At 39.6% G+C, this 27,908-nt stretch overlaps 1 protein-coding gene across 2 annotated transcripts in view; it reads right to left on the bottom strand.

Annotated features, from left to right (window-relative positions):
• LRP5 (LDL receptor related protein 5) overlaps positions 1-27,908 on the bottom strand; it is a 134,355-nt gene that overhangs the window by 20,980 nt on the left and 85,467 nt on the right. For both annotated transcript variants that reach the window (NM_001012897.2, XM_040700872.2), the window contains exons 8-13: positions 10,684-10,900; positions 9,207-9,496; positions 6,973-7,199; positions 6,456-6,640; positions 3,465-3,788; positions 1,278-1,480 (exon numbers count right to left, since the gene is read on the bottom strand). In NM_001012897.2, the coding sequence (NP_001012915.1) occupies positions 1,278-1,480; positions 3,465-3,788; positions 6,456-6,640; positions 6,973-7,199; positions 9,207-9,496; positions 10,684-10,900 (1,446 nt within the window). The remainder of the gene's footprint in view (positions 1-1,277; positions 1,481-3,464; positions 3,789-6,455; positions 6,641-6,972; positions 7,200-9,206; positions 9,497-10,683; positions 10,901-27,908) is intronic.

The following is a 27,908-nucleotide window of genomic DNA, read 5'->3' as shown; positions in this document are numbered from 1 at the left end:
AAGAAAGTCATATTTCAATAATTCTGTTCTAATCCACCAAGCTCCACATAGCAATATAATGCTTTCTTTTTCTATTCAAATCTTTATCCCTGCTTCTGCTTGACAGCATGCCTAGAAATACTGATAATTCTTTTATTTGAAATTGAGAGTAACATTACCCACGTATGAATGTAATATGCATCATCTGCAAGAAGCATGAATTACCAAAATTCAGTAAAAATCGTTAGTGAAAATTGGGAAGTCAAAATTTGCAGGGGATCAGTGTCTTCAAAGCTATCTGACCAGCTTAGTGGAAAGCAGAGCAGTGCAAAGCAATGAATCTCCATTGCAATTTGCACCTAGCAAGTACCAAAGAGAAGACAGACTGCAACAATTAGCACCTAGCGTAATCCAAAAAAGCAAAATAAACACTTCAAAATTCATCCACAACCCAGCTAGCTGCTTATACTAAGAGACCTCCTCCCAGTCTAAAAAAGAGATGGCCAAAAAGTAAAATCACAATCTATTTCTTTAAAGGGTACTGTAAAACCACCGATTCCCCAGATGTACATGAGGCCAGCCCAGTTCCACTGAAATCATATTATATTGTTTAGATAGCTGCTCAGAACAAGGAAAATATATGTTGCCCATTCTCCATTTCCTTTTGTGTTCTTATTCAAACTGTAGCTTTTAAATGATCTGTTTATCCTGTCCTGGGAGTTAAGCTATGCTAACATACGCAGAACACTGCCCAAAAGAACAGCACACTCCTTTCTACTGTTGTGTGAATAGCTAGCCCAAAACAATCATGCACCCAACCCAATAGAACAATGAAGCACGTGAATAAGCCTATCCCTATCTGACACAACAGTCAGTTGTATACTCAATCAGGATTTAACTACAGCTTGGATAGAGAAAGTCTTCATTTTGCGAGAGCTTTACAATGATGACAATATGATCACACAACTGGCACGAACAATACTGATTTTTCTTGAACATAATTCAGATAGTGCATCTCCCTTACTTCATTGCCCACACTTAGCTAAACATCACAGTTCAAGGCTTGTAGTTTCAGATACATATGATGTACTATATTCTATTATACTACTTTGCTTACACATTAAAATCACAATCCTGAAAGCCCTCTGTAATTTTCACAGATAAACAGAATATATGTGAATAAGTGTTGGCAAGAATAAAGTTTAGACTAATGATTCTTTGGTGGAAGGGACAGGAGGGGAAAGTTATAAAGTGCAGAGAACGACCCACACAAAATTATATAGACCATGCAAACTTGCCTGAGTGCCATCATCTTTGGCTCTTTTTATAATATTCTGACGCCCATCTACCCAGTAAATCAATTTATCTAAGGGATCATAATCAATAGCCTTCACATTCCTTAGACCATGCATAGGCAGGATGATATCTGGACTCTGCTGATCATCAGGTATCATTCGGCTGATGGCAGATTTCTGGCTAAACAACAGGAAACTGGTAGGAGCTGGAACAAGACAAAACAGAAGGCATAAGAAAATGTGACTCGTGGTCAAACATACTGTTAGAAACCAACACACAAAAGACAAAGAACACTTAGGATAAAATCTCAAATGGACAACCATATTCACATTGAAAACTAAATAAACTTTTGAGAAAAGGAAGAAAATAGTCCAAATTCTCTTGAAAGTCAGTTTTGACATGAAACAAAGTAAGATCAAGGGACCTGCACAGGACACCCAGTTTCTAGGAATAAAACAGCAAAACCAAAGTTGTCAGATCCCTATGGTTGTGATCAGTGAAATAACAGTGATGTCTCCACCAACTAGCAAAAAGGAAACACAAGCTTTCTTTTGCACTGTGGATTTTTGGAGAATGCATATTCCAAATCAGTCTGATTGTAAACCCTCTCATACCAAGTGTCCTGAAAGTACAATTTCAAATGGGGCCCAGAGCAACAACAAGCCCCTGAATAAATTAAAAGGGAGACAGTTCATACAGTGTCCCTTTGGCCAGCCAAGCAGCATGAGATATAAAAAAAAATGCGCTCTACACAGCAGCCGGTGAGAATGGCCCCACTGGAAGAAAGCAGCAGGAGAGACTTCAGGTCAACCCCCAAGCTTTTAGAGTTGGGGTTACAGAGAATGCGAGGCCTGCTGTACTCCAAATAAGAGATATCGGCAGTGTATAAAGGAGTTTGAGCTCCTTTGGAAGTGGTTGGTGCTGAAGTACAACTCTTGTTGACACCCCAAGGAATGGGGAATGAGTGAGCAGCTGCATTGTGCTCAGCTGCCTACCAGATTTAACCTACAACTGTCCTTCCTGGCACCCAGAATGAAGCATGAAGAGTTTGAGATAATAGCAGATTTGACTGGAGTGCGTTAGACTATATTTATGATTGTTCAGCTACTAACTGGCAGGCCCTGTTCACGCCCCAGAACTTGCTTGCTTACTGCGTATTGGGAGCACTCGTTAGTGGCTGCCGCTTGCATTTTTGTTGTTTGCTGCACTCCTTATCATCTTACTCTACTGCGCCTGGAAACAGTTTGATAATAGCTATGGACATGAGCCCGGGCTGGCAGATGGCCAGGGAACTACTGCTGTTGCATCGCTGCTGTACTGGGCAGACTGGAATTACAGCGTGAATTCAAGTCAGAGGGACTGTGACCTGTGGATAAGCCTACATGGGAATCACAGAATTGTGCACCCAAAGCATTTCTACACATGGATAAGTCTGAAGCAGGTATATCCCATAGCATCTGTAACCACAGATAAGGCCATGATGCAGCAAATATGCCCCTGAAAGGACCACAGCCCATGGGTAAGGCTGTGCAGAACAGGTTAAGGGAGTTACAGACTAAGGGAATAATATCTGTGTATGAGAATCAAAGGATGAGAACGGAGGTTGTGGTTAATGAGAATGTATTGGATAGCACAGGACCTGAGCATGACAGTGTATGGAATAAGGGGTGGAGACTGTACTGGTTTCGACTGAGACAATTTTCTTCATAACAGCTCGTGCAGTCCTATGTTTTGGATTTCTGATCAGAACAGTGTTGATAACACACCTACAATTTAGTCACTGGTGAGCAGTGCTTACACAGCCTCGAGGCCTTTTCTGCTGCTCACGTTGCCCCACCACAGCCCATCAGGCAGGGCTGCACAAGACGCTGGGTAGGGACACTGCAAGGACAGCTGACCCAAACAGACCAAAGGGATGTACCACCCCATACGATGTCATGCTCAGCAAAAAAAGTGGGGAAAGGAGGAAGAAGTGAGAAGCATCTGGAGTTATGGAGTCTGTCTTCCCATTTAACTAGAATTTTCTCACATTCACCTTTTCTGACTGATCCTATTCCCCTGTGCTGTGGGTTAGTGAGCAAGTATCTGGGTGCTGCTGAGCTGCCTAGTGCGTTCTATGCTGAAAGTGATCACAAGCACCTGGCAACCAGAAGCAATGAAGAACACTGTAGCAAACAAAAAAAACTTACAACTGCAGTTCCTGCTGTTGGGATCCAAGGTATAGTGAGCAGCACAGCCACATCTAAATCCATTTGGTATGGCAAGGCACAAGTGACCACAATGACCATTATTTTGCACACAATCATTCAAGCCATCCTGACGTGAAGAATGGAAGACCAATATATCCATCACAAAATCCAGATGGCCCTGAATAAGTGTCCTGTTCTTCCCACTGGTCTTGTCTGCTCTTTCTATACTGTGAAGATTCCAGTCTGTCCAGTAGATGTAGTCACTGTACTGGGTCAATCCAAATGGATGAGGTAGATCATCTGCTATGATTTCTCGTTCCTGTCCTGCAAAAGTAACAAAAATCAAGTAAAGCACAATTCTCAGGTCATGAAATGAAGTATAAGGCCATGATGCAGCAAATATGCCCCGATGAACAATAAAAAAAAGTCTTTTCTTTTTTAAAACAAAACTCAGTCATTATCATGGGATTCATTATTAAGCAGTACCTGCTGAACAAGTAACCTATGTATTTGCATTTAAAAACCTTATCCTGATAACCTCTTGGCTATGGAGCAATTTGAAATTGTGACAGTATATTGCCATTTCAATAAATACTGCTCTATTTCTTATGCGTAACACCCCAATTAGATACTGAAAAGCACATTCAAGAACACTATCAGCTCCAAGAATCACTCAGATCAACAACAAAATCAATATGCACAACAGCAATAAATACCAAACCTGAGATTCACAGAGAACCAACAAAGAGAAATTACAGCATTTTACTCAAGAAACAAATCATTTGCAGTGCAATTCAACACACAGAAACCTAAAGTGATTTTGAAACCGTTTGTTTGGCAGAAATCCCAACACTGTCACACTTGGTGGCTCAGTTAGCAAGATTCAAAACAGATTTAATACCTCTAGAGCATCAGGCAGCGTCTGCCAGAGATCCACTACCAAAGTCTTAATATAAATAAATCCCCTAAACATTTTCAAACACGAACTTCCATGAATCTGCCACTTTTTATAAAGATGAAGCCTTTATCAGTACTGTAGTCCCTTACCCCCACAAGTATCCAATACCACATTCTACAGAGCACGATTTTCAATCCTAGTCTAACAACACTGCCTTAAATTGCTGAGTCCACTTGCTCAGCCTACCCAAGTCTTTAGAACCTGCTAACTAAAAATACAAGCACACAGCTTTGTTAGCTTCAGCACCCCTTCTCACCCCAACTAATGTTAACTATAGGTTCTGCTTAAAAACTTGTTTAATTTACCACAGATTGTTTGAATATTACGTTTCTTCTCAATACCACAAACAGCTTCTAGTCCAAATTCGCCTCCAGCAACTTCGTCTCTCCATGTAAATACAGAATTTTAGCGAGAGCTCTGACAGATCATACACTGGATGGAAAAAAGCCCCCACCAAAACTCTAGAAAAAGAAGCAACCTTAATGCAATTTCTAAGTAGCAGCATTCATTCAGCAGAACTTATCCCAAAGCCACATATGCAAGCGATGCAAAGACGCCACTAGCCTTGGAATCCAGAACTGCATGGCTCTGTTCTCCTGAGCTTTAATTGTTGTGTTTTTTTTTTTTTTTTGTTTTGGCTTTTTAGAACATCCTTGCTCTAAACATCCATTTCTAACACCGTCTTTTGAATAAACATCAGTGTTCTACTGTACCTGCAGATCAAGACAACGTACACATAAGTCAAAACTGACATATAGTAATCACCAGAATAATGTGTGATTCCTTCTAATACTTCTTTTTCTTGGACACACAGCAGTCTGCCAAGAAACTATCAAAGTAACTCAACATATTTAAGGTCATCAGCTAAAATTGAAGACCTGTAGCTCAGTATTTGTGTACAAAACCACAAGAAATTGCAAAGGGTAAGTAAAAATGCTGACACAGCTCTAGTTCTATCCAGTTTCTAGTAAGTTAATTCAGTTCAATTCTAGTTTCTAGTTAAGTTCACTCAAAATGTGGAAAAAAGACTTTCTCACATGAGCAGTTCTTTTTCCAGGTTTCCTCCTTCTCTCTCTCTCTGAACTAAAGCATAAGATCTCCAGATAAAAGCACATCAATCCTTGTAGTAGGTTCCCCTTACTCAGAAGATATATGGGCTCATAATGAAACCTTAAAAAAAAAAAACCTCATTCCACTGGTAGCTTTTCATGGAAGATATAAAAGTAAAAATAAATGGGTTGCAGGGAAATAGTGCATGTCATCAACCAGAGCATTGCTACAACAATCCTGTCTGAGTTTCCTTAAATATTGGTGTAAGTATGTTGTACTCATCAGCCTTGTTTTTTACTTTGGGATATCAGAGGTGCTGATTTCCATCTAACAAAGGCCTCTCCTTGGAAATGGAACGTATGATGTCAAGTCACAAGCTTCTGGATTCCACCTCTGATTCTACCACGGATTCACTGAGTGGTACTTGGAAGCTTACATAACCTCTGTTTTCTCATACATGAACCTAAATCTGCCTCACCTAACACCTTGAAGACTACTTTATAATTATAGAACAGTTAAAGGATATAAAAGCTCTATGTCAGCTGCAAAAAAAAAAAAATAAATAATAATAAAAAAATTATCCCCTTTCATTCAGTTAATTATTATGTTGATTTCAACATGAAAGTTTACTAAACCATAGCACACCACATGCAAGTAATTAATGAATACCTAATGGAATGCTAATGGAAAATATAAAAATACACAAGATATACATGCAGATTTAACATTAATCACGTTATTTCAACTTTTTCCAATTACTACTTACCACCAATTAGTCACACGCAGGTTTTAAGTCTAATGAATGTAATAAACTCAACATCTTAGGGAAAAAGATAGGTGATTTAACAGCTTATTATGGAGACGATAATTCAAAGGATTCAACTAAAACACTCTATAACTCTATTCAGTTGCTTTACTGTGGCCACTGCAAACTTCTATACTTGATGTAAATCATTCTGTGATGCAATCTAATAGCAGATTACCTAGCATATTTGATGACTCGATCATGCTGGTGTCTAAGTCAGTCCAATACAGCCGTTGGTCTGCATAATCAATTGTGAGGTCATTGGCTCGACCCACTTTATCCACCAAAGTGATGCTGTTTGTTCCATCCATATATGCTCGAACGATCCTAGGTTTACCTCCCCATTCTGTCCAGTACATATACCTGGAATGAGAAGTGGAACAATATGATACAACTTCATGAGATTGAGTTCAGCTCTGTTTTCTAAATTAGCTTAAAAAAGAAAAAAAAAATTGGGAATAACCATGTGGTTATGAGCAGTTAATTAGCATACAGTAAAGCACTTAAAAAAAAAAAAGAAAGAAAGAAGGAAAAATATGATTAACAATTCTCAACTTTTCATTGTGACCTTCGGGGTTCTGGAGCTTACAAGCCTTTATCACATTTTTTACGACCCTGAAGAAATGGTCTGCCAAACACATTGTCACATACAAGTAGAAAGAAACAAAACTTAGAAAAACAACACTATCCCTTACCCTTTAGTAGGATCAAGAGCCAAAGACCTTGGGTTGTCCAAGTCCTTCCACACAAGGACCTGCCTATACTGTCCATCCAGGCGGGCTACCTCAATTCGATTAGTTCCAGTATCTGCCCAGTAGAGGTTCTTTCCCATCCAGTCTACAGCCATTCCCTCAGGGTAATCTAGCCCAAATTCAATCACGTGTTCAACAGAGCTCCCATTCATAAAAGCTCGACTTATGGTCTGGAAAACAATTGCGTAAAAATATTTAAGCATTTATGGATACTCCACCAAGATAAAAAGTGATTATTAAGAAATTTAGCTTACAAAGAGTTTAGTTAAAAAAAAACAACAAACAAAACAAAAAAACAAAAAACAATCCATTGGTGTTACTTTTTAAAAATAAATATCTGTTGTAAAAAAGAAAAATATATAACAGTTGACAGGATAAAAAGTCTTGAATTTTCAGAAAGGTTAATGGGTTTCTTATGACCGTTCCAAGATGCCTTAAACGGACATGACTTCTAGAAAGCACAATGTATCTGCAGATTCTTCCTTGACCCTTCTTCCTCTCTCCTGTTTGTACACACACACACATATATATATATGTATACACACATATATACACACACGTTGAAGTATTTAATTCTCTATAATGTTTTAAGTTGAAGGAATAAGTCACAAATTCAGCAAAATCAATTAATTTTTTCTCACAATCGGTCACCTTCAGCAAATTTGCTGATCCCATCTGTATTTTAGTTCTATACAGTCAGCAAAATAAGTCATAGGGCAAGGACTGTATATGCATAAATAAGCCACTCCCAACAACGAAACAACCTCCAGATACACCACTGGGAAAACCCAGAATCAGTGCATGATTATCTACTTTTGGTAGCATCTTAGCACTAAGAAATGTTTTATATTTTTAAAGGCAAATGTCAAAATTTGTATTTTTACATGTGTACGCCACATCTCAGAAAAAGTATAATACTCTTTTGAAAATGAGTCCTCACATAACCAGAGGCTATAGGAGATTAGGGGTGCAGTAATCATCAAGGAGAACAGTATGGAAACAGAAGGAGCCCTCGTAAGTTACACTACCTGCTGCCAAGATGCAGAAGGTGGAAGGATGGGGGAAACGGAAACTCAGATATGCTGAAACGTATGCAATATGTATGTGAAAGTACAGTATGATGGATAACTTAAGAGGCCACATACAAGTAAAATGTTGCCCAGTGCTACACAGAATCAGACTAGGATCTGAACGATGCTGCTGAAGTAATGCATTTTCCACTACCAATGGTTAAGACAACCACAGCCTCAGCTTTCCACATGATTGCCTGAGATTTATTTAGTAATCATGTCTGTAGCACACTAATTTGTTATATTGGCACTGTTCCTAGAGTAAAGGTATCCACATCAGTACTTTTAGCACTGAAGCACAACCGTCGTTAGTCTTAGAGAGCTATGTAAACTAGCCCTGCAAGTGATCTTTTTCCTATTATGGTTTAGGTACCTTGGCAAGACAACTACAACTGTTCTTGGAAAACTTATTAAGAGGCTACACAGAGAAATTCAGTTCCAGTGAAGCGAATGCGCTGTTTTCTACCATTACTTAATTCACTTCAAAAAGTAGCACTGACAAAGAACACAATGTTCACTTCAGCACTCACCTGGATATGAACCAAACACATGAGAAGAGAATTTCAAACTGCTAGAGAACAACGAGGACTTAAGAAGAGATAGGAGCGAGCAGGGGGCAGTTAACATGACACGGGGAAAACCAGACAAGTTCCCTGGCCTATTCTGTGCCAAGCTGGAGCCTTGGGCTTACAGCAACCAATACAAAGTTCACTTGCCAGAAGCAAATATTAAGTAGGGTTATCTTTCAAATCAAAATTGGAAGGTGGTAGAAAGCTTGGGGGTGGGGGGGGTTACCAAGCTTACTACATAACATGCAAACAGCATTTCTACAATTAACAAATACATGGATGCAGCATATGCAGCAACCAAGACTTCAGCATTCAGCATGAGCAGACATCACTTTGGATTTTTATTTGAAATGGGAACATGCCTGTCACCCAACTGTGCATTCAACAATGCAACTGTCTTCATCTCCAAGAGTCTCCTTGGATGCAATTCAACGACAACATTAGCAACTGCAGGATAGATCATGTAACAGAGACCTTTGTTAGATCAAAGAAACTGCTCTGTGGCTTTATATTCAGGGAATTCACATGTCAGTAATACCTTCAAACTAACATCAGTCCAATAGATTCTGTTATCAGAAACATCAAAATCCAGAGCAGATGCCTCCTTGACTCCAGTAAGAGGAATAGCAACATCGTTATTATTGGTTTCAAGGGAAATCCTATGAATTGCTGCTCTGCTTGTGAAAACTAAGAAGGCTTCAGGAATGATGCAAGTCTTCATGTCACTCAACAGCTCAAGGCCAATGGGACAGGCACACCTGGTCTCCTGGGGTGTAAAGAAACACAGATGGCTGCAGCCTCCGTTGTTCTCTGCGCATGGATTAGTTCCTTAAAAACAAAACAAAACAGATATTGGTGTATTATGGAGATGGGGGAAGAGGAGGGGTAAAGCTGAGTGAAAATGTAGTGCAACTATAAATTTTCAAAATAAGTTAACCTTATGGACTGTTAATAGATCCATTCAAAACTGGTTCTTTTCCTCTAGCCAGGCAGTAGAAGGCTGGTCCCATCCCCTTCCTATATATGAAGAACTGCCACAAAGATATTTTACAGCTTCCCCAAAGGCTAGTTCCTTTATTGAAAGCAAGCAATTACCCACATTCAGCCTAGCTATTTTTGGTCCAGAACTCCATCTTTATACCTCTTTGAAATCATCAGTTTTAAAAATGTGTCTGAGTCCCATGATACAAAATAATGAGAAAAGAACTGGGTAACTGCAGCTCTTTCCCAGCTGTTCAATCACTACAATCTCTCATTTACTTTGTTCAAGTCAACGACCATGACAAGGCAGTGCAGGAATAAGGAGGGAAAAGTAAGGATCAAAAGAAAGAGTGTCTTTCTCCATCAGTTGGAACCAGGGATTTAGCTAAAGACATGCTATCACAAAAATATCTCCAAGATCACTCTCACCCAGCTTTTGGTTTTCCCTTTTTAAGGCATACAGACTTACGTCAACTTAGACCAAGTTACAATCTGAAGACTTGACAGTCCTTCAATAGTAAAATGAAGAGTTCCACATGAATGAGAGTTAATCACTCAGGGCGAGATTTAATTGCTGAGATGTTAAAAATTAGAGTGCCATTTGCATTCAGTTATCTCTGTAATAGCCACTAACTCTGCCTCTATCATTCCATGTAGTAAAATGTATTCTGCCAATGGAAGAACACTGGGACTTGGTACTGGAAAAGGGCAACAGAAAATGGTGCAATCCTGTGAGTACCACAAATTCTAGAGATCAGAGCCAGGAATAAAATTCTTCTCACAAAAATTCAGACTGTGGTGGAAGCTACAGAGGACTTACGCTGAATATCATTATAAAATTGGAAGCCCAAATTTCTTTTTTTTACAACACTCTCTTTTCCCAACTGTATAAAAAACAAGTGCAGGTTTCCTTTAAAATGTTTCAAACACTAAAGACCATAGTTATTCTCATTACAAGTGATGAATAGATGCTTAGTGAATGCAAGGGCTTCTAGAAACTACTTTAGACTCACCCTATGACTGATCACACTTACCAAAAACTTTGGTAACGCTTGTTGCTTTAAGGCCCATCAAGTCTGGCAGCTGATCAATAATAATGTCTCTGCTAGCCCTTATCTTATGAACTCTTTCAATGCTTCGCCTCTGCCAGTCAGTCCAGTAGATGTAATCACCCAGCAGCGTGAACCCAAATATATGTGGAAGTTTATCTTCTAAGAGGGTTTTCCTCATTGTTCCATCAACATTTATGACCTGTGAGACACGTGAAAAAAAAGGAAAAAATAAGTTCTAAGTGAAAATTTTCACTGCAGACAGCATCAAGTTCTGTACCATATTTAGTTCAAAAGACTATAATTTCCTTTTCCAACATGACTCGCGCTTCCATCTTCTGCTAGAAATGCTTCATAGGTGGACAACTGCTGTGCTTTAACCTAGGCTATGCTTTACCTGTGGCTGAGGTAGAAATTTAAGCAATCTTCTCTTTACTGTCTTTTCATTATTTCTTTATTCAGAATCAAAATATTAAACTTGTACTTTGTAGGTAATTAAGTTGGCTTCCCTGTACAACACTTCTGTTCTCCTTTAAAGATGTGAAGACCAGTGCGGTCATTTCAACTCTGTATTTCCCTAACTTGTAAACAGTTAAGTGTCTAAGCAATATTTATTTTGTACTAAAAACATCCCACTATCCAAAGGCAATGTAATATTAATCCATTAGATGTCTAACAATCTAGTGGTCAGTCAAAATCAACAGTTTTACCACAATTTTGTATAGATATTAAAAAAACAGTAAGTTGTAAGGCTCTGCCCATGCCTGGTGGACAACGGGTGCACACAATTTATTTTTTGTATGTGATTAGTGATAATCATATCTTATTAAATTAGTATTTGACTTAACGTGCATTCACACCTGTGGTAGGTATCCAAATAACAACAACAAACCTTCAGATTGAAGCTCACTGTTCTTATTACAGTCACTCTTGCAATAGTTTACAAAATGGTGAAAGTGACGTGCACTTCTGATTATACAGGTTTTGGGGAACAACATTTCCGCATCAAAGAAATACAAATAATACACAGTCACCGATTCTACTAGATGAATTATAGCTGAAAAAAATGATAAATGCTAGCACACGTGGAACACCCTTAGATCTCCCATATACCACCAGTGCAGCAGCAGAGGTAAGCAGTCAGCTGCTGCACTCTGTATTTAACCACACAGCACACAAAAGAAATCACTGCTGTAACAGCTCATTTTGCACTGCTATAGCACAGACGACGTCTTCAGGACTCCTTCCAGACAGAAAGCCTCCTGCTGGAGACACTTAAAAATAACACTGACATTCTTTAAAACTAAGTTTCGGAGGAGTTTCATGTCATCCAATCCATTACACAATGAAGCAGCAGAGACTTAAGATTAATGCCTTTTTATTTTAAAGCTAAATAAAGTACATTAAAAAAAAGGTTATGTCTGCGGTTAAAAGCCAAATGGTTCTGCAATTATCTCATTACATCATGTCCAGGCAAACCCCAAATGCTCACATATTTAGAACAGTATCAATCCCACAGGCTGTACTGCAGGTTCAAAAGTTCATCACGCATACTCAGGTGCCAGAGCCAAACTGGTGCATCGTCCCGTAAATAAGACATCTCCCTCACAAACACAGTAGTGCATCAGCAGGATGATGCTCAAACCAGCTCATTTCTGATTACTTTTACAGATATAGGCAGTACGAGTATAGTTCAAGCACCAGAGCTGTTGACCAAATACACCAGGCTCTGATGTGATCCAAGGATACAGAAACGTACTTTTTTCCTATTAATTTATATCTGTGCACACCTGCCATGCTCACTACTGAAAGCACCACAAGAAAGCCTGTTAGGCAATCTAGTCCTCCTGATTAAGCATAGAAGAAACGGAGATCAAAAAGGTGGAATCGGACAGCAAACAAACGTTTAATGGCTCACACTTTGGCTAAGAAGGAGATGGAACAAGCATTTCCTCTGTCAGACCACTCCCGCTCCCCATCGTGTCAGCTGAATGCCTGTGGATCCCAGCAGGCTTTCCTTCAATGCAAAGTGCAGCTCTGACCTGGAGGGGCGGTGTGATGGGCTGCAGACCCTTCCTGGTAGCCAATGCATGGCAGTGGGCACGAAGCATTAACTAACCAAGTGCTAACTAGACTGTCTGGCAGCAGCAGACAGGTCAAGCAGTTCACTGAAGGTAGAGGCACAGTGCCTTTGGATTTTGCTGTTATCCATCTTTCCAGAGACTCATCTCCATTCCAGAGCATTAACTTAAACCACGAGGACACAGGAAAAAAAGCCCTATGAACAGCCCTCACAGTAAGGCCAGAAGCACAACTCATTCCAGTAAAACTGCACAGCTCATAAAATATCCTATTATCTCATCATTTATTGCGTGCAGCCTGCCAACTGCAGCCAAAGGGAAGCTGTTACGGAGCATTTTTCCCATTATTATGCACAACTTTTCTTCAACACACCTTAAAGGCAGAGGAGAGAGGGTATTTTTTTCCTACTTAAAGAGTTTTCATCCTCTTTCAATAACTGATCAATGGATTTTTGACTTAGGTCAAAGGACAAATGCAATGCTAAAATCTGCTAAGCTTTCCACACGAAACACTGAAAGGTCCCCTTGAACAGACCCACGCTAGAAGCCCCTGATTAGTCCCCAGACTTCAATAACGAATCTCTTAATGAGGCATCACAAAGCTCAGCCAAAACCTGTGGTGGGCAAAACAAAATCAACATCAAACGCCTTAATGAACTGAATTACACACAAAAGCACGGTGAGGTGATAAAGTGTGTTTTTTTTTATGATGCTGCTGCAATGTATGCAAAGCGACTTAACATTTCCAAATATAACACTCAAAAGCTCTTGGCTCTTTGAAGAAGATTAAAGTAAACAATGCAATTAAATTCTACACATCAGTGTGATTCATGTAGTCGAGTTATATTTCAGATGCATCTGAGAAAAACAACAACTATTCAGCATATATACAGAATGTCTTCTGACAGAACAACAAAGGGAACTCAGACACCTTGCTCCTATATCTAATTCATTAAGACAAAATCTATTCAATTGCTACAAAGCTGAGACAAATGGAAAACAGTGCTCGGGATGAGCTAAATCCCTGTGAGCAGTAAGCAGACATAGAAGGTTGGCACTGATAAAACACCATGACTGCCATATTACTAGGTTGGTAGTATTGCAGGTCTACGACTCTTTTCTCAGTGTATGATTTTAGCCTGTGGGAAAAGAAAGTTCCTTGAATGGCTTCCGACAATTCTCTCCAGAAGACCCTAAGAAGGCATCTCAAGGGAATTATGCCCAGTCTTTCCAGCTAGAGAAAGAACCTGAAGGAAAAACCATGTGGGTGGCAGCCAACACGAGAGAAAAAGACAAAGGAGAGAAATTAAAAACTCCAGAGGGTCAAAAAGCCTGCCTCCAAAAGAGAAGAGTAAAGCAGCTGTGAGCAGTCTGTACCACAGTCTATATTCAGCTGGGTTTAAGCCGTTCGTTAACATTTCCAACAGCTGAAGTAGAACCACCTTTCATCAATGCTTCAGGATAAAAGTGGACTCCTCCTCTTTTATTCTGAAGAGGTTTAATGCCAGGCACATGTTGGCAGACACTGGCAAGCAGAAAAGAGAATAGAAGTAAGGCAGACAGTCCCAGAACCTATGTATCAAAAAAGGTCGGTGGACAGTTGGACAACAGATCTATCTGGCCATCTACACACAGACAAAGTTTGCAGATTTGCAGTCCACAATTTGCAAACGCAGGTAGCAACACAGTACCATCCTTTACATACAGACTCTTTCCTCTAAGACATTTTTCACTACAGATCATTTTAGCTTGCTGAGGAAGCAGCGGGAGAAGATACTTCTCCGTGGCTACACCTGGGTCAGATTTTCACTTGTAACACAAAAGCCACTTTGAGATGTTCAATAAAGAGGATTACAAGTAGGATTATCAAATCTCATGACTCTTTTTGACAGCCTTCCCTCACAAGCACCTTCACAAAGCTGAAGCACAGCAGTAATGGCCAACTGTCTTCAAAGAGCCACGCCGGCACACAGAAGAACAAAAAGTAGTTGGTGCACAATAATAATAAAAGCCTGTCTCAGGACAGCTCTCAAAAGTGCCTCCAATCCTGAGATCCATACATGAGTAAGGATCTAAAACTATAAGGCAGAGTCTATATTAAGAGCATCATACAAAGATACAGCTATCAACAAAGTTCATTTCATTCTGACTACGCAACGTCATCTCATACAGAATGGTTTCACCCTATCCATTTCTTCTGTCTCATATAAATCTATATTGTCAAATAAATATAAAATGTTAATTAGCAACCTGTTAAAAAACAAAACAAAAAATCCCAGAAACTACCTACAAAGAAGGCAAATACAACACAGTACAACTTTACATTACAAAAAATACAGTCTTTAGTAACTTCTAGTCATCTCCCATTTTGACTGGGAATTATATAAACAAAACATATTCCTATACCTGTGCTGAAGATATCAGCATGTAAAGTGGCTGTTTATTTGCAGAGTAGATCTGTTCGTACTTTTCATACTAAATTACCACCATACCCGATGATCTTCAATGACGTCTCCTAGGACAATACTTTTTCAGTTCCGCAGAGAGTATTGCATTTTCAGACAGACTTTACAAAACACAAGCACATGTAATAAGCTCCTACAGACACCGATGAATAGATAAATTTCTTCTTGTTGGGAAGGTGGTGTTAGCGTGATTGTAATCTTGAACCTGTTTATGTTTTATGAATCTGATCTAGGAACAGCTAATGTTCTCCATACGAAGCACTGTTACAACAGCCTGACATTTCCAGAACTTAGTCTTGCTTACAGGATATCAAACAGTTAAAGGGGCAGCTGGTAAATTCTGCAACTGTTCTGTGCTAAGCAAGAACATTATGGCATGCCTAGCTCCTTAAAAGGGGAAAAAGTTAAATGCAAACATACTCAAAACTAATTTATGGCAACTGGTGGCTAGAACCTAAAGCACAGATGTTTTACTGAATTGGTATTTCAATTGGATTTTTAGGTGGAAGTTGCTTATTTAATACACTGCAGGGAAATCTTACCTTCTGTAAACAAACTTTTTAATTTTGAAACATTGAGCACCCTGTAAGTTGTTTAGAGGGGCCTCCAGCAACTCTGTAGCTAACATCTGTTATGAGAACAATATTCCTCTCCAACTTTAGTTAACTAGTCTGGAAAATGGGAAGAATATATAGGTTTTAAATTAACAAGAAATACACACCTTGCTCTTTGTTTGCTTTTCTCCTCATCTCCCTCTCCTCCAAAGTGAATTGAATAGTCTTGTAATATTTTTACCCCCTCCTCAGTAAAACCAATCACCTCCTCAACTCTATTATAGATACTCAGAAGTCCATGGAAATAGCACATGATATAAATATTTAGCATAGAATCACAGAATCATCAAGGTTGGAAAAGACCTACCAGATCATCTACTCCAACAGTCCACCTATCACCAGTAGTTCTCACTGGACCACATCCCTCAACACATCTAAACATTCCTTGAACACCTCCGGGGTCAGTGCCACCTCTCTGGGCAGCCCATTCCAGTATCTGACCACTCTTTTCAGAAAAGCAGTGCTTCCTAACGTCCAGCCTGAATCTCCCCTAGCACATCTTGAGTCCATTCCCTCGTGTCCTATCACTAGTTACATGAGAGAAGCACGTAGCACTTCTACTGACACATTTATAACCTATATACACACAACATGAAGGAAGGACTTAAAATAATAAGCTTGATATGAGAAATAATTTGTGGCAAGCTTTTGAGTCCAAAAGAAAATCAATAAGCAACTGAAGTATCCAAGCATTATTCTTGAGGAAGTCAAAGGGATGTCAAGAATAACAGCCAGACTTTAACTTGCACTGAAGTTGATAGCATCAGTTCTGGTCAACCTTTCTAAAGAAAAGACGTGCCTTCTTCTTTAGTGTTACCATGGTAATTTCTACTTCATTTCAAGCTAGTGTTAAAAGTTAAATGTAGTACTCCTATTTCTCTCTTTTAAATAACTTATTTAGAGACAATGAGAGCTCCACGAGCAATTGGTTGAGAAATATTAGTCTACTCAAAATGCCATCTTGAGCTTTTTCCTTCTCCAAATAACGTCCACCCCCAAGAGGAACAGGGGGGCAGGCTGGTGACCAGCAACAAGACAGGGGTTGTACCCAATGAACGTAAACCCAAAGCTGTTTCTCTTAGCAGCAGGCAGAGCTCACATCTAGACTGGATGGGGCACTTCTGGTTCACAATACTTCTAACACAGATAAATGAAAAAAAAAAAAAAAAAAAAAGAATCATAGAATGAATCATAGAGCAGCCTGGGCTGAAAAGGACCAAAATGATCATCGAGTTTCAAACCCCCTGCTATGTGCAGGGTTGCCAACCATCAGGCCAGGCTGCCCAGAGCCACATCCAGCCTGGCTTTGAATGCCTGCAGGGATGGGGAATCCACAGCCTCCTAGGGCAACCTGCTCCAGTGCGTCACCACTCTCTGTGTGAAAAACTTCTTCCTAATATCTAACCTAAACCTCCCCTGTCTCGGTTTAAAATCATACCCCCTTGGAAAAGGGAGAATTGCAGAAAAATGCAATTATTGTAGAATATCAAAGACTAGAACTAATTTACACAAACCAGAATTTAAAAAGAACTCATCTAAAAAATTAAATGCATCGACAGCAGCAAGCACAACAGCATTCAACTTGGATGCCACTTTTACCTACCAACATAACACAAAGGCATAATCTCAACTGTGCACTTGCTTATACATGGCATAACACTGTTGGTTTTTGTTTGCCTTCTATTTTTTAACACAGCAATAAGGCGTGCATTCTAAATTAAACAAAAATATTTGCAGTCATATTATTAGTCTACTCGCAAATTTTCCCTGCAGAAAGCTTACAAATTAATCAGAAACATATGTTCAAGCCTTACTTAAACCTGCTGGAATTTCTAACAAGAAAAAAAAGAAGCTTTAGGAAATCATTGGTAAGTTGCCTACAAAAATTTAAAAAGATGTATCTATAGCTCTACATGAAATACCTGAAGTAACCATTTTATTATCCAGAAAAAAAAGAAAAAAGAAAAAAAAAGAGGAAAAAAAAAAAGCAATGAATCATCAAAAAATGATTACTTCTGAACAAGAACCTGAGCTATGGATACTCAGATTTACAAACAAAACATGGTCAATAAATTTAATTCTAAAGCTGATTTATACAACACACATTACAGACCCTTCTTCTAACCCCGCTAAAGTAGTGAGATTTCACAGACTCAAAATTATAAATCATAACAGCAACAAGCTGTAAGGCCCTTTTAAACTTGGTCTTCTTCACTGGCCTAATCCATTAAAACAAATGCAATTAGGGATTTAGATAATATTTCATAGAGATCACAAGCTAATTTAACTGCAAGGCTAGTTCCCACTGCTCTAAAACATTAATCTGTTCTGGAGAGATGGATGCCATAATTTAAACTACTCTGTGAGGAAGGCTGGATTACTCCTGATCTTTCTAAAGGAAAGAACTATTCACTTCTTTATTTTAGTCTAATCTAGTGACATCAGCCTTGCCCAGCCTAAGGTTTCAGAAAAGAGCAGTTCATTTCAGCACAGAGAATGAAAGCCATAGAAACTTATTTAACCTTTAAAGCAACAAATTAAAGAGAAGCCTATTTTCAGCTCAGAAATTGCCTCCATGCTCCCAGGTTCATAGATCCACCAAAGTCTGATACACTGAGGACTATTTTAACAAAATATAAAATGGGGTTTAGAGGTGGTAGTAGAGACAGAACTTCCCTGTAACAGGGCTCATGTCAACAGTTCTAGTTAACATCATATCCTGAAGTGTTCACCTGGCAATGGAAAGAGGTCAAGGGCACAACGGAAAGATGTTGCAGAGGTATTCACAGGAGTCCATTTAGCAATCAGATATCTAATGTTAGATTAAAAATTCAAATTCTATTAGAAAACGAATCCAGAAGCTGCTCCTATTAAATAATCAATGAATGTTTGCTGCAAACATTTTTTTTGTGTGTGTAAAAAATTAAAGAAACATTTCAAGCCAAGAAAAGTTGGAAGCATAGGAATTCACATAGTATTATTTCCTCCCAAGTTAGTATCCTTTGAAATGTTTAATAGATTTCCAAGTCCCTTGTTTCTTTCAGAACTACATGCAGGCATGAAACAGGTTGTCCTGGCCATCATTGCTACCAGTGCAAAACCATTTGAGATGCTTCCTCAGAAAAAGTTCTTCAATCTTATCTTCCTCTTGCTTGTAGCTCAGAATTAAGAGCTATGAAAGCCAGTATAGTTTGACAGGTACCCGGTAAGAAGGCCTAAGTCTTCTCCCAGGCAAACACTTGTCTCCGCAAACTTCAGAATATTTAAGCCAAAGTGAAGTCTTAGGATGCTCATTTACTTTTCTCAACAGACACACATAAACTGAGGATAGAATTTTAACCACACAATTGCACTGTAGTTTTGTGATCAGTTTAAACTGACACAGCCACTAGAAATGATGGTCCAAAACTCACGCCTACACACCACCCTTCGCAGCTCGTTCTCATTTCATTCTGTGCCAGTATACACATTTCTGTGGCTGTTCTGTCAACCAGCTCAAGGATTTAATTCAGAGAAAAACTAATTTATTTTCCTGTTCTTTCTCAGCTACAGTGCTGACTTCAACAAGTCTCGGTATTTTGCTGTAAATCTCATTTGAAGGTTCTTGACTCAATTGTGACCTGAAGCAAAGCGCTCTTATGATTTTTTTCCACCAATCTTTCTCAGAGAACACTGAAGGCCTCGATTTCAGGTGACAGATCAGAAACTCCTGCCTGTCCTGGGATGTATGCTATCAGGTGGCCTGTGTGAATAGAATCCAGCTGAACAGACACCATAAAGCTGTAGGTAGAAAAGAAGAGTGAACCACAAGCATGGAAACCTTTTCTCCCGCATTCCAGATCCAGCCCTGCAAAAATTAATGGATATTCTCAACTGCCTAAATGATACGGTCATAGTAAAGAATGATAAATAATGATCATCAATGTCTTTTTGAGGGAGCTGGTAGATTTAGGTTGGGTATATGGAAAAAGACTTGTACAACAAGGGCAGTGAGGCACTGGCACAGATTGCCCAGAGAGGTGGTGGGTGCCCCGTTCCTGGAGACATCCATGGTCAGGCTGGATGGGACTCTGAGCTCCTATCTACTGTAGGTGTCCCTGTTCATTGCAGGGGAGTTGGACCAGATGGCCTTTAAAGACCCCTTCCAACTCCAAGGATTCTATATTCACATTTTTTCTTTCTTACACAGAACAATCATACAGAAATTGAAGTAGACATAATATTTTCTTTCTCTCTTTTTTTTTTTTTTGAGGCTTTTTCTGTAGTAACATCAATGACACAGTCACTTCCACATTACATTAATACAACATAGTAATGTGTTTTATGTGCAACGTACCTCTGCAGTTTGGTGAACCCCTTCTGCCAACATTGTGATCCCTTAGCTGAAAGTAAGTTGTCTGGAAATTCATTGTGCATTTGCACAAAAAAAATTAGTGTTCTGTGAAGCCATTTTATTAATTGTTTCTTTAAAAAAGACAAAGAGATGAGCATTTCCCACCTCCACTATTTGCACCCCACCTTATACCCTTAAGTTCTTCTATGCTGTAGTCTCCAGCACACATGGAATGGATAGCAAACCGACAATCTGCCAGCAGTGGTGGTAGCTGTGAACCACACCACTGCTGTAAAACGAGAAACTTCAATCCCAGTTTTGGAGCAATTATGTTAATAAGCCACAAACATAACCAGAGCAGAAAAAAACTACTCTGAATTTTCTTTTACTTTAGATTGATTTAATTAGATTAAGAGAAAAAGTGAAGAAAAAAAAAACCTGCCAAAGTGCAGGTTTTTAAAATTATTATTGCTATTATTATTTCTTTAAGAGAACTTAGAAGTTTCTCCTTCTAAATTCAAAGAAGTCCTTTAAAACACAGTTTTACACAGTAAGAGCCAAAATCCTCATATTTCAGATAGCAATGCATATGTTTTAAAAAATGCCTGGAAATCCAACAATGTACAATTCCCATTTGGTTTTGCCATCTGTAGGTTTTAACTACTCCATAGGTGTACGTATACATACATAGCCAGAAGCTGCATCTAGAAAGACAGGGCTTGTAAGCATATTTTCAAGTAATAAATTTGTAATAGGTGACAGACTTACTCTTGAAATATTTCCTCTCACGGCACCAAAGCTTGTCCCAGTTGATGAACCTTTTAGTAGTAGTACCGCCTGGGTGGTATTATCAAATATTTCTACAGGCTTCCATTTTGTCAGATCTATACGATTCCATTCAATTCAAAAGCTTACTCTATATTGCATCAGAAAAACCTGAGGAATTGTTGATGTAGTGGGAAAATCTGCACGCCATATGCCAGACTATCAAGACACCTCATACCAAAAATACTGTGAACTAAACGTAGTTTTGCCACTCTGATGAAATGAACCACCATTTCTTGACAGACTGGTACCAAAGAGGAAAAAAAAAAGCTGTGTCTCAGTGGGTACTGTGGGGGCTTGGATTACTCTTGTAATTCTACTTTGAAACACTGGGTATCAGATTCACGTTTTGATAGGTAAGAGACCCTCGGTTAACAAATATTTACAAGTAACAGATATTTCACTATTCCCCTCTTAGTATTTATGTAACATTAATTTTAGGAAAGAATTTGCATTCTCTGATTTTGTCCTTCCTAGAGCTTGTGATTAAAGAAAGCAGGAGACTGGGGTGCTCTGTAATCTTAATTATAAAAGAAAAAGCAAACAATTGTACTGGGGAGAGTGGGGTGGAGCATGCCTAACATAAGAACATCGTTTGAACGGCCCCCAACACACTGCACTACAGAACTTGTTCCCCAAACCAAACTGAAGACTTACGCTCCTGCTTTATCCAAACATTTGTGGACAATGCAGATGCCCTCCCCCCCCCCCCCCCCCCAAAAAAAAAAGCCTGCCTTCATAAATGAACAAGCATACTATAATTTGTGAGATACACTTGTCATGATCTCTGTCAGCTTTATCCATTGAACATACAAATTCTTTTCTTTGACTGTTTAGTCAAGACACAGTCTTTCTCAGCATAACACAACTCATTCTACTCATTCCTCCAGCCAACTTTAAAACACTGAAAGCAGCTCATAAAAAGGCTAGACAGCCTATTTCAACTACCTTCTGCCTTTTCATTTAAGTAGTCTGCTTCAAAAGCACATCAGCTATTCAAAATGAGACACTGTGCTGCGTTCATACTCCACGTGTATAAATCATTCCCTCCAGCATCTCACTCAAGGGTCAAGTCCAGCTCCAGAGAATGTTGGCCGAGTTCCACCTCTCAGGAAACTTACCTCCCATGGGGCTTTAGGTAGAAGACTCCCAGTGCCAGCTGAAGTACATTAACCAACTGTGGAGCCCCTGCTTTACTAGAGATCTCTGCCAACCCCACATGATAATAATCGCTCATTTAGCAAACTCAGTAATCGACAATGCTTTTTTCAGTATAATCTCCACCAAGTTTGCAAGCCCGCAAAAAGACTTGGTTTCAGTTTTCATGGACACAAATATTCAACTTCTTTTCTATAGTTAGATTTAAACTTTGGCTCAGTGTTCAGGGCCCCAACACTTGTGAGGCATTCTATCTCTGTTCCAAAAAGGGCTCAGCATTCCTGCATTAGATCCAGCTATACTTTTGAGCTAATACCTCACACAGCACTTTTAGCTTTAAGATTGCTGTACCATTCAGTAGAAGGCACAGAATGAAAGGATACAAGATTTTCAGGGATAGGACTGGCCTCATTCTGGCCTTTAAAACGCTAGGTCCTCAGGTGTGTTTCTTCTTCATTTATAATTATCTGAAAGGGTTTCATTTCAATACACCATTCCACCAGTAATACTGAACAACTCCTTTGTAAAATACTCTAGAGAAGGTTAAAATACAATTTTTAAGGTACTCATTGTCTCTTGCAAGAAAAAGCCTACGACTAGCTGCATCTTAATATAGCGCTACTTAGCACCGTTTATAGAAAGAACACAAGTATCGGTAATTAACCTGTGATGTGTGCTCCAAGTGATATACATCTACATCAGATTTCCTTCTTACAAAAGCATAAAGTCATCATACCTCATAGCCTTCCAGCAAGTACATTTAAATTGAGAACTGCAGGCCAAAGACCACCTAACAGACTTGTACTCTCACACAGACTGATACAATAACATAATAAACTTTCACTGTGATATTCAGCTCATCCAAATTTTGGAATGAAGAAGCTGACTCGTGTTCAGAAACTAAGAATAATCAGTCACACGTGTGCGTGTGTGTGTGTGAGCCATACTTGGATCATTCCTGCAGTGTGTGCATTTGAAACAAGTTTGTCACATGAAAACAATCTGTAGACAGGCACAGATACAAGACAGGACTCAGGAAGAGCTCCAGATGGGACCTAGCTAGCTTCACCTTTGAGGGGAGCCAGCAGGTACATGCTTCTTGTGGCTCTGGTTGGTTGACAGATTTCTTTCTGCCAGTTCAGCAAGCAGTGCCCAGTCAGAACTATAGGATCTGACTGTGCTCACCTTGACTTCTGAGACCCACAAGATCTTTTGGTTTTTTTTGTCGTCACTTTCAACATGAGCAGGATCTACATCATCACCTCAACCAGAGTAAAAGAAAGAGCTGGATGGAGAACATGTTGTGTTACAGCAGATTTCAAGGGAGAGAAGCAAAGCAAAACTAGCGTGTCAGAGTCAAAGACATCTAAGAACAATAAATTTGCGAGTCTGTCTGTGGCAGAGAAGAGGAAGACACAGAGACAGACTGCTGTACACTACACAGCTGCTGTTCTGCCTAGTTCGAAGAGCAGCAGACCTAGTGGACCTGCCTTTCAGAAGATGCCATCTCTGACTCATAAGGATGATCACCAATATAAAACAGGGGGTATACTCATTCTGTAATATTGAAAGGCTCTTGTTCCCTCAAGACAGGAACTTGAGCATTCAGTAGGCAAGAACGTAGGTTTCACATAGCTGGGACAACGGTTTGGTAACATTTATAATTCAAGAGTTCTTCCATAAATTGGTAGGAAATTTATTTTAAACACATAACTCCCTCCCGTGCTTCATGGGATGTCTGCATATATGGCTATGGACCATTAGTATCGCCTCAGATCTTTTAGCAGGTTACAGAAATAATCATCACTGTACCTGCCTGCTAAGTTGTGAATGGGGACAGATGCAGGCCTTGCTCTTCACTCAAAGAGCTCCTGCTCTCCTGGTATGCAAGTGCTAGAATGACATTTGTTTGTTGAGGTGGGGTAGGTAGAAAGGGAGGAGAGGTGGGGAAGCATGTCAGATACATCCAGATTCTCTATATCTAAGAGATGCACTCAAAAGCAGAAAGAGTAAGCAAGGAACAAGAACGACTCCCACTTTGTTCTGAGAAAAGAGAACCTGTCTAGGTCAAATGAGATTTTAATATCCAGTTTTTAAAGAACAGGACCAACTTCTTCAAGGAAAAAATTAAACAAATGATCTTGTCAGTGCAGGAGAGAACACAAAAGGGGAAAGAGCAAAACAGACCGGTTGGAACATAGCCAATATTAAGTATTTATTAAAGGACCCTCTAAACAAGAACTAAATCACCTGCACTGATAACTCCCAGCACTTTCGCCAAATCCCATCCCTTATTCCCATACTTTGCTGGGAAGAGTTGCTCCTTCTCTTTCTTTATTTTTAACCTGGCTTCCTGCAAGACTGAACGAGTCTCTTCATTTCAGCGCCTTTCTCTCCCTCCCTCTCCCCCTTTGTTTTGTCTGTTTAGCTTTATGACTTAGTGGGTGGCTGCTTGTTGCTTTTGCTTTGTTTTTCTTTTTTTTTTTTTTTTGGGGGGGGGGGGCAGCTTCTATTTGGCATTGTAATAAGTCTTCAGCTCTTGAGACAAACCAATTGGGTGGGAATCTTGGCTTAAATTCTAATATAAATGTTTCAAGTATGCTTGGTTTCAGAGAAATCTTAAAAATGTAACATGAATCCCTGAAAGGCTTAAAAGAAAAGGGCAAAAGGCAAGTTATAAAAAGTCAATTTAAGTCCCCACTTTTTAGGTAAATCTTTAGGCAGAAGAGCTGTTTCATGCATGAGCTGTACTGCCTGGGGCAATGGGACAAACCCATCGTCTGGGTTTAGTAATGCTGGAACAGCCACACACTGTGTTTTCAGGCTGTGACTGGCATTAGCAAGATTCAGACTTCATTAGGAAGCAAAAAACTAATCTTAACTTTGCCCCTGCCAGGAACTTTCTCATGAAAGCATGCCTTGAGTAAAGGCTGAGTAAGAGTTTCAGGACCTGGTGACACATGTGTCCTTGTGTGCTTAAACACTGATATATATATATACGTACATGTGTGTATGTCTGTGTTTTTAATATGTTTTCAGAAATCCTGTTTCCTGTTGGAAAATTCAAAGACATGAAAAACCCACCCATAGACAAATCAGTTACATATTCTTTACTTCTCAAGCCAAATTTTCCCGGAGATATATAATGAGATTTTACATACTTCGTGCCTCACTGACTAATTAGATCAATGCAGGCTACTCCCCCCGTCCCTCCCTTTTCGTTGTAGGGACTTTCATTGCCTGTAGCTACACAAGCATGGTTGCTTTTGCCAAATATTTGGAGATACTGCTAATGGCTTCATTTGAACTTCACATTGCTGCATTTAAGTACGGAGGATGGGGGCTGTGTATTTTAATCCATATTGTGATTGCTTTGAAGTTGTTTGTAATGAGGAGTATGTTTGTATTTATATCAGAGCTGTTATAGGAATTCGTGATTCCCAAAGGATTAGATTTCCACTATCAAACAAACAGTGTATACTTAGGAGGGGGGGGGAAATACATCTAGAGGTCAATTTTCCACTCCAGCTACAGTGCTCAGCCACTTTCACAGTTCTTTCCAGCCACAGATTCAAACACTCTGTACAAAAAGCTATCGGTTATCTCTGTCCTGCAAGCAGGGAAACTGAGTCAGGAATCTACCATACACTGCAGAAGGTCAGACAAAGGGCTGATGTAGCCAGCAAAGCTGCAGGATGCCCTGCTGCCTCCACACTGACACTGCCAACACACATTCTGGAAAGAAAGACAAAACAAAACAAGAAGCACAGGAAGCACCAGAAATAAGAATCCATAGTTTTCACATCCCTAGCAGCCAGTACATAAGGACACAAAGAACAAAGCTGAAGGGAAGATTCGGCTGAAGATGTTTTTAAAAGGAATCATAGAACCACCAAGGTTGGAAAAGACCTCTAAGATCATCCAGTCCAACCGTCCGCTTATCACCAATATTTCCCTCTAAACTGTGGCCCTCAGTACAACATCTAAATGTTTCCTGAACACCTCCTGGGGTGGTGACTCCACCATCTCCTCGGAGGCAAACACAAGTAACATTCAGCTCTCTGTCACCCCTCCAACTTCCACGTGCTGCAAAGCTCTGTGCACAGGTGCCAAGTAGAGGCAAACTTTAAGTCCACAAGCTACACTACCTTTTTCTCCCTTCAGAAGCTGAAGTCCTCTTACAGATTATTATAGACTCTTGAAAGTGGGCATTTATGTCAGAATCAAGAGTGCAACTCATCCATACGAAACAAGAAAATGAGATCTCATTGCTAATCTCTCCAAGGTCTTAGCACCCAAGATGGAGACGGCCATTTAAAAAATAAAACAGAATTAAATGAAATTTCTGGAGCAGCTCACTTCCATGTAAATTAAAGCCCAAATACCAGATTCTTAAATGTATGAAAGCTCACAAAGTAAATCTGCCTAGCCAAACTGAGTTTCATCCCCCAGTTGTCCTTTTGAGAGCGCTGCAGCAGTTTTTATTGCTTTCATTTCATGAATTCCTGTTAGCCTCATTTAAACACTTATTTTAAACTCAAGGATCCTTAAAAAAATTATAGTATCTGACCACTTGCAATATGAGAACAACTTTTCAGAGCACTTCATGGGCTTTTCAGGGTACTGAAAAGGAAGCTCTGGAGAACTTCCATGAAGAACAAAGTACTGCTTAGCCCATATCCCTGTCAAACAAATTGTTGAGCAATTTGGTTATTTACTACAATTGCAGTACTCTGGTGGGAAGAATTTACCTGGGTGAAAGTGCAGGGGAAGGTAATGAGAGCTACCTTGTAACAACAGTTCTGATCTGATAGGGAAGGACCTTTCACTGTACAGCACCTTTCAGGACCTTCTGAAGAGAGTCTCACCACAGCCACAGAGGGCTCGTAGTTCATACCTGGAGAACATGGATGCTCCTGTCTGCCAGAACCACACTGCTCATGTATAAGCGTGTGAGAAAACTGGAGTTTTTCCTCTGACCCAGCAAGGGGCAGAAATTCTAAGCACTCTTCAGCCACCATAAAGCTGATGCAATTGCTCCTTTATTCAGGGAACACAAATGCCATCTGATTAAATCCTGCTGCTGGACTAAACAGCATCATCCTCACTGCCTTCTAACTGAGAGGCACTCTCACTCCTGCACTGACGTTGGATACTTCAATGATTGGTCTGTGAGGCGCAGGAAGCTCCAGATATTCAACTCAGAATAGAAGTTCCTAAACCTCTCACCCGTTTTTATTAAACAAGGCTGAGAACTAGAGAGAGCACCCTGAACAGAATAACAAACCAAAGTAATTGATTTTCTTCTGTTAAGTTACTGAGTTGACATAAAAAAAAAGAGCATTTCTAACAATGGTTCACTGTGTGTACTGGAAACGTACACACTTTTTGAGCCCGAGGACATGGAAAGAGACAGCCACTGTGACTACAAAAATATTGGTTTTCTGTTTAAATTCGGGAGCGTAGCTGGACTTGATGGTTTATCCCCTGGAGGATTTCTCTGGGTAGAAGGAAGGTTTGTTTGTGTTAGAGATAAGGCTGTTTTCTGATCTGGGTCATGCTGTTTATATTTGCCAGTTTTATGCTGATTGTGAGTGAAAAAAAGGAATCAAATAATTTACTCAAACACTGTCTGCGGTGGATTTGTTCACTACACCCAAGGCCAATTACTATTACAAAAATGGTTGCTTCCACATGAAAGATATGTCAACAATTTTGGAAATGCCTGGACTGT

Source organism: Gallus gallus, chromosome 5 (assembly GCF_016699485.2).
Source record: "Gallus gallus isolate bGalGal1 chromosome 5, bGalGal1.mat.broiler.GRCg7b, whole genome shotgun sequence".
Taxonomy (NCBI): domain Eukaryota; kingdom Metazoa; phylum Chordata; class Aves; order Galliformes; family Phasianidae; genus Gallus; species Gallus gallus.
Note: the sequence above shows the minus strand (reverse complement) of the source record. Positions and strands in the feature narration are given on the sequence as shown.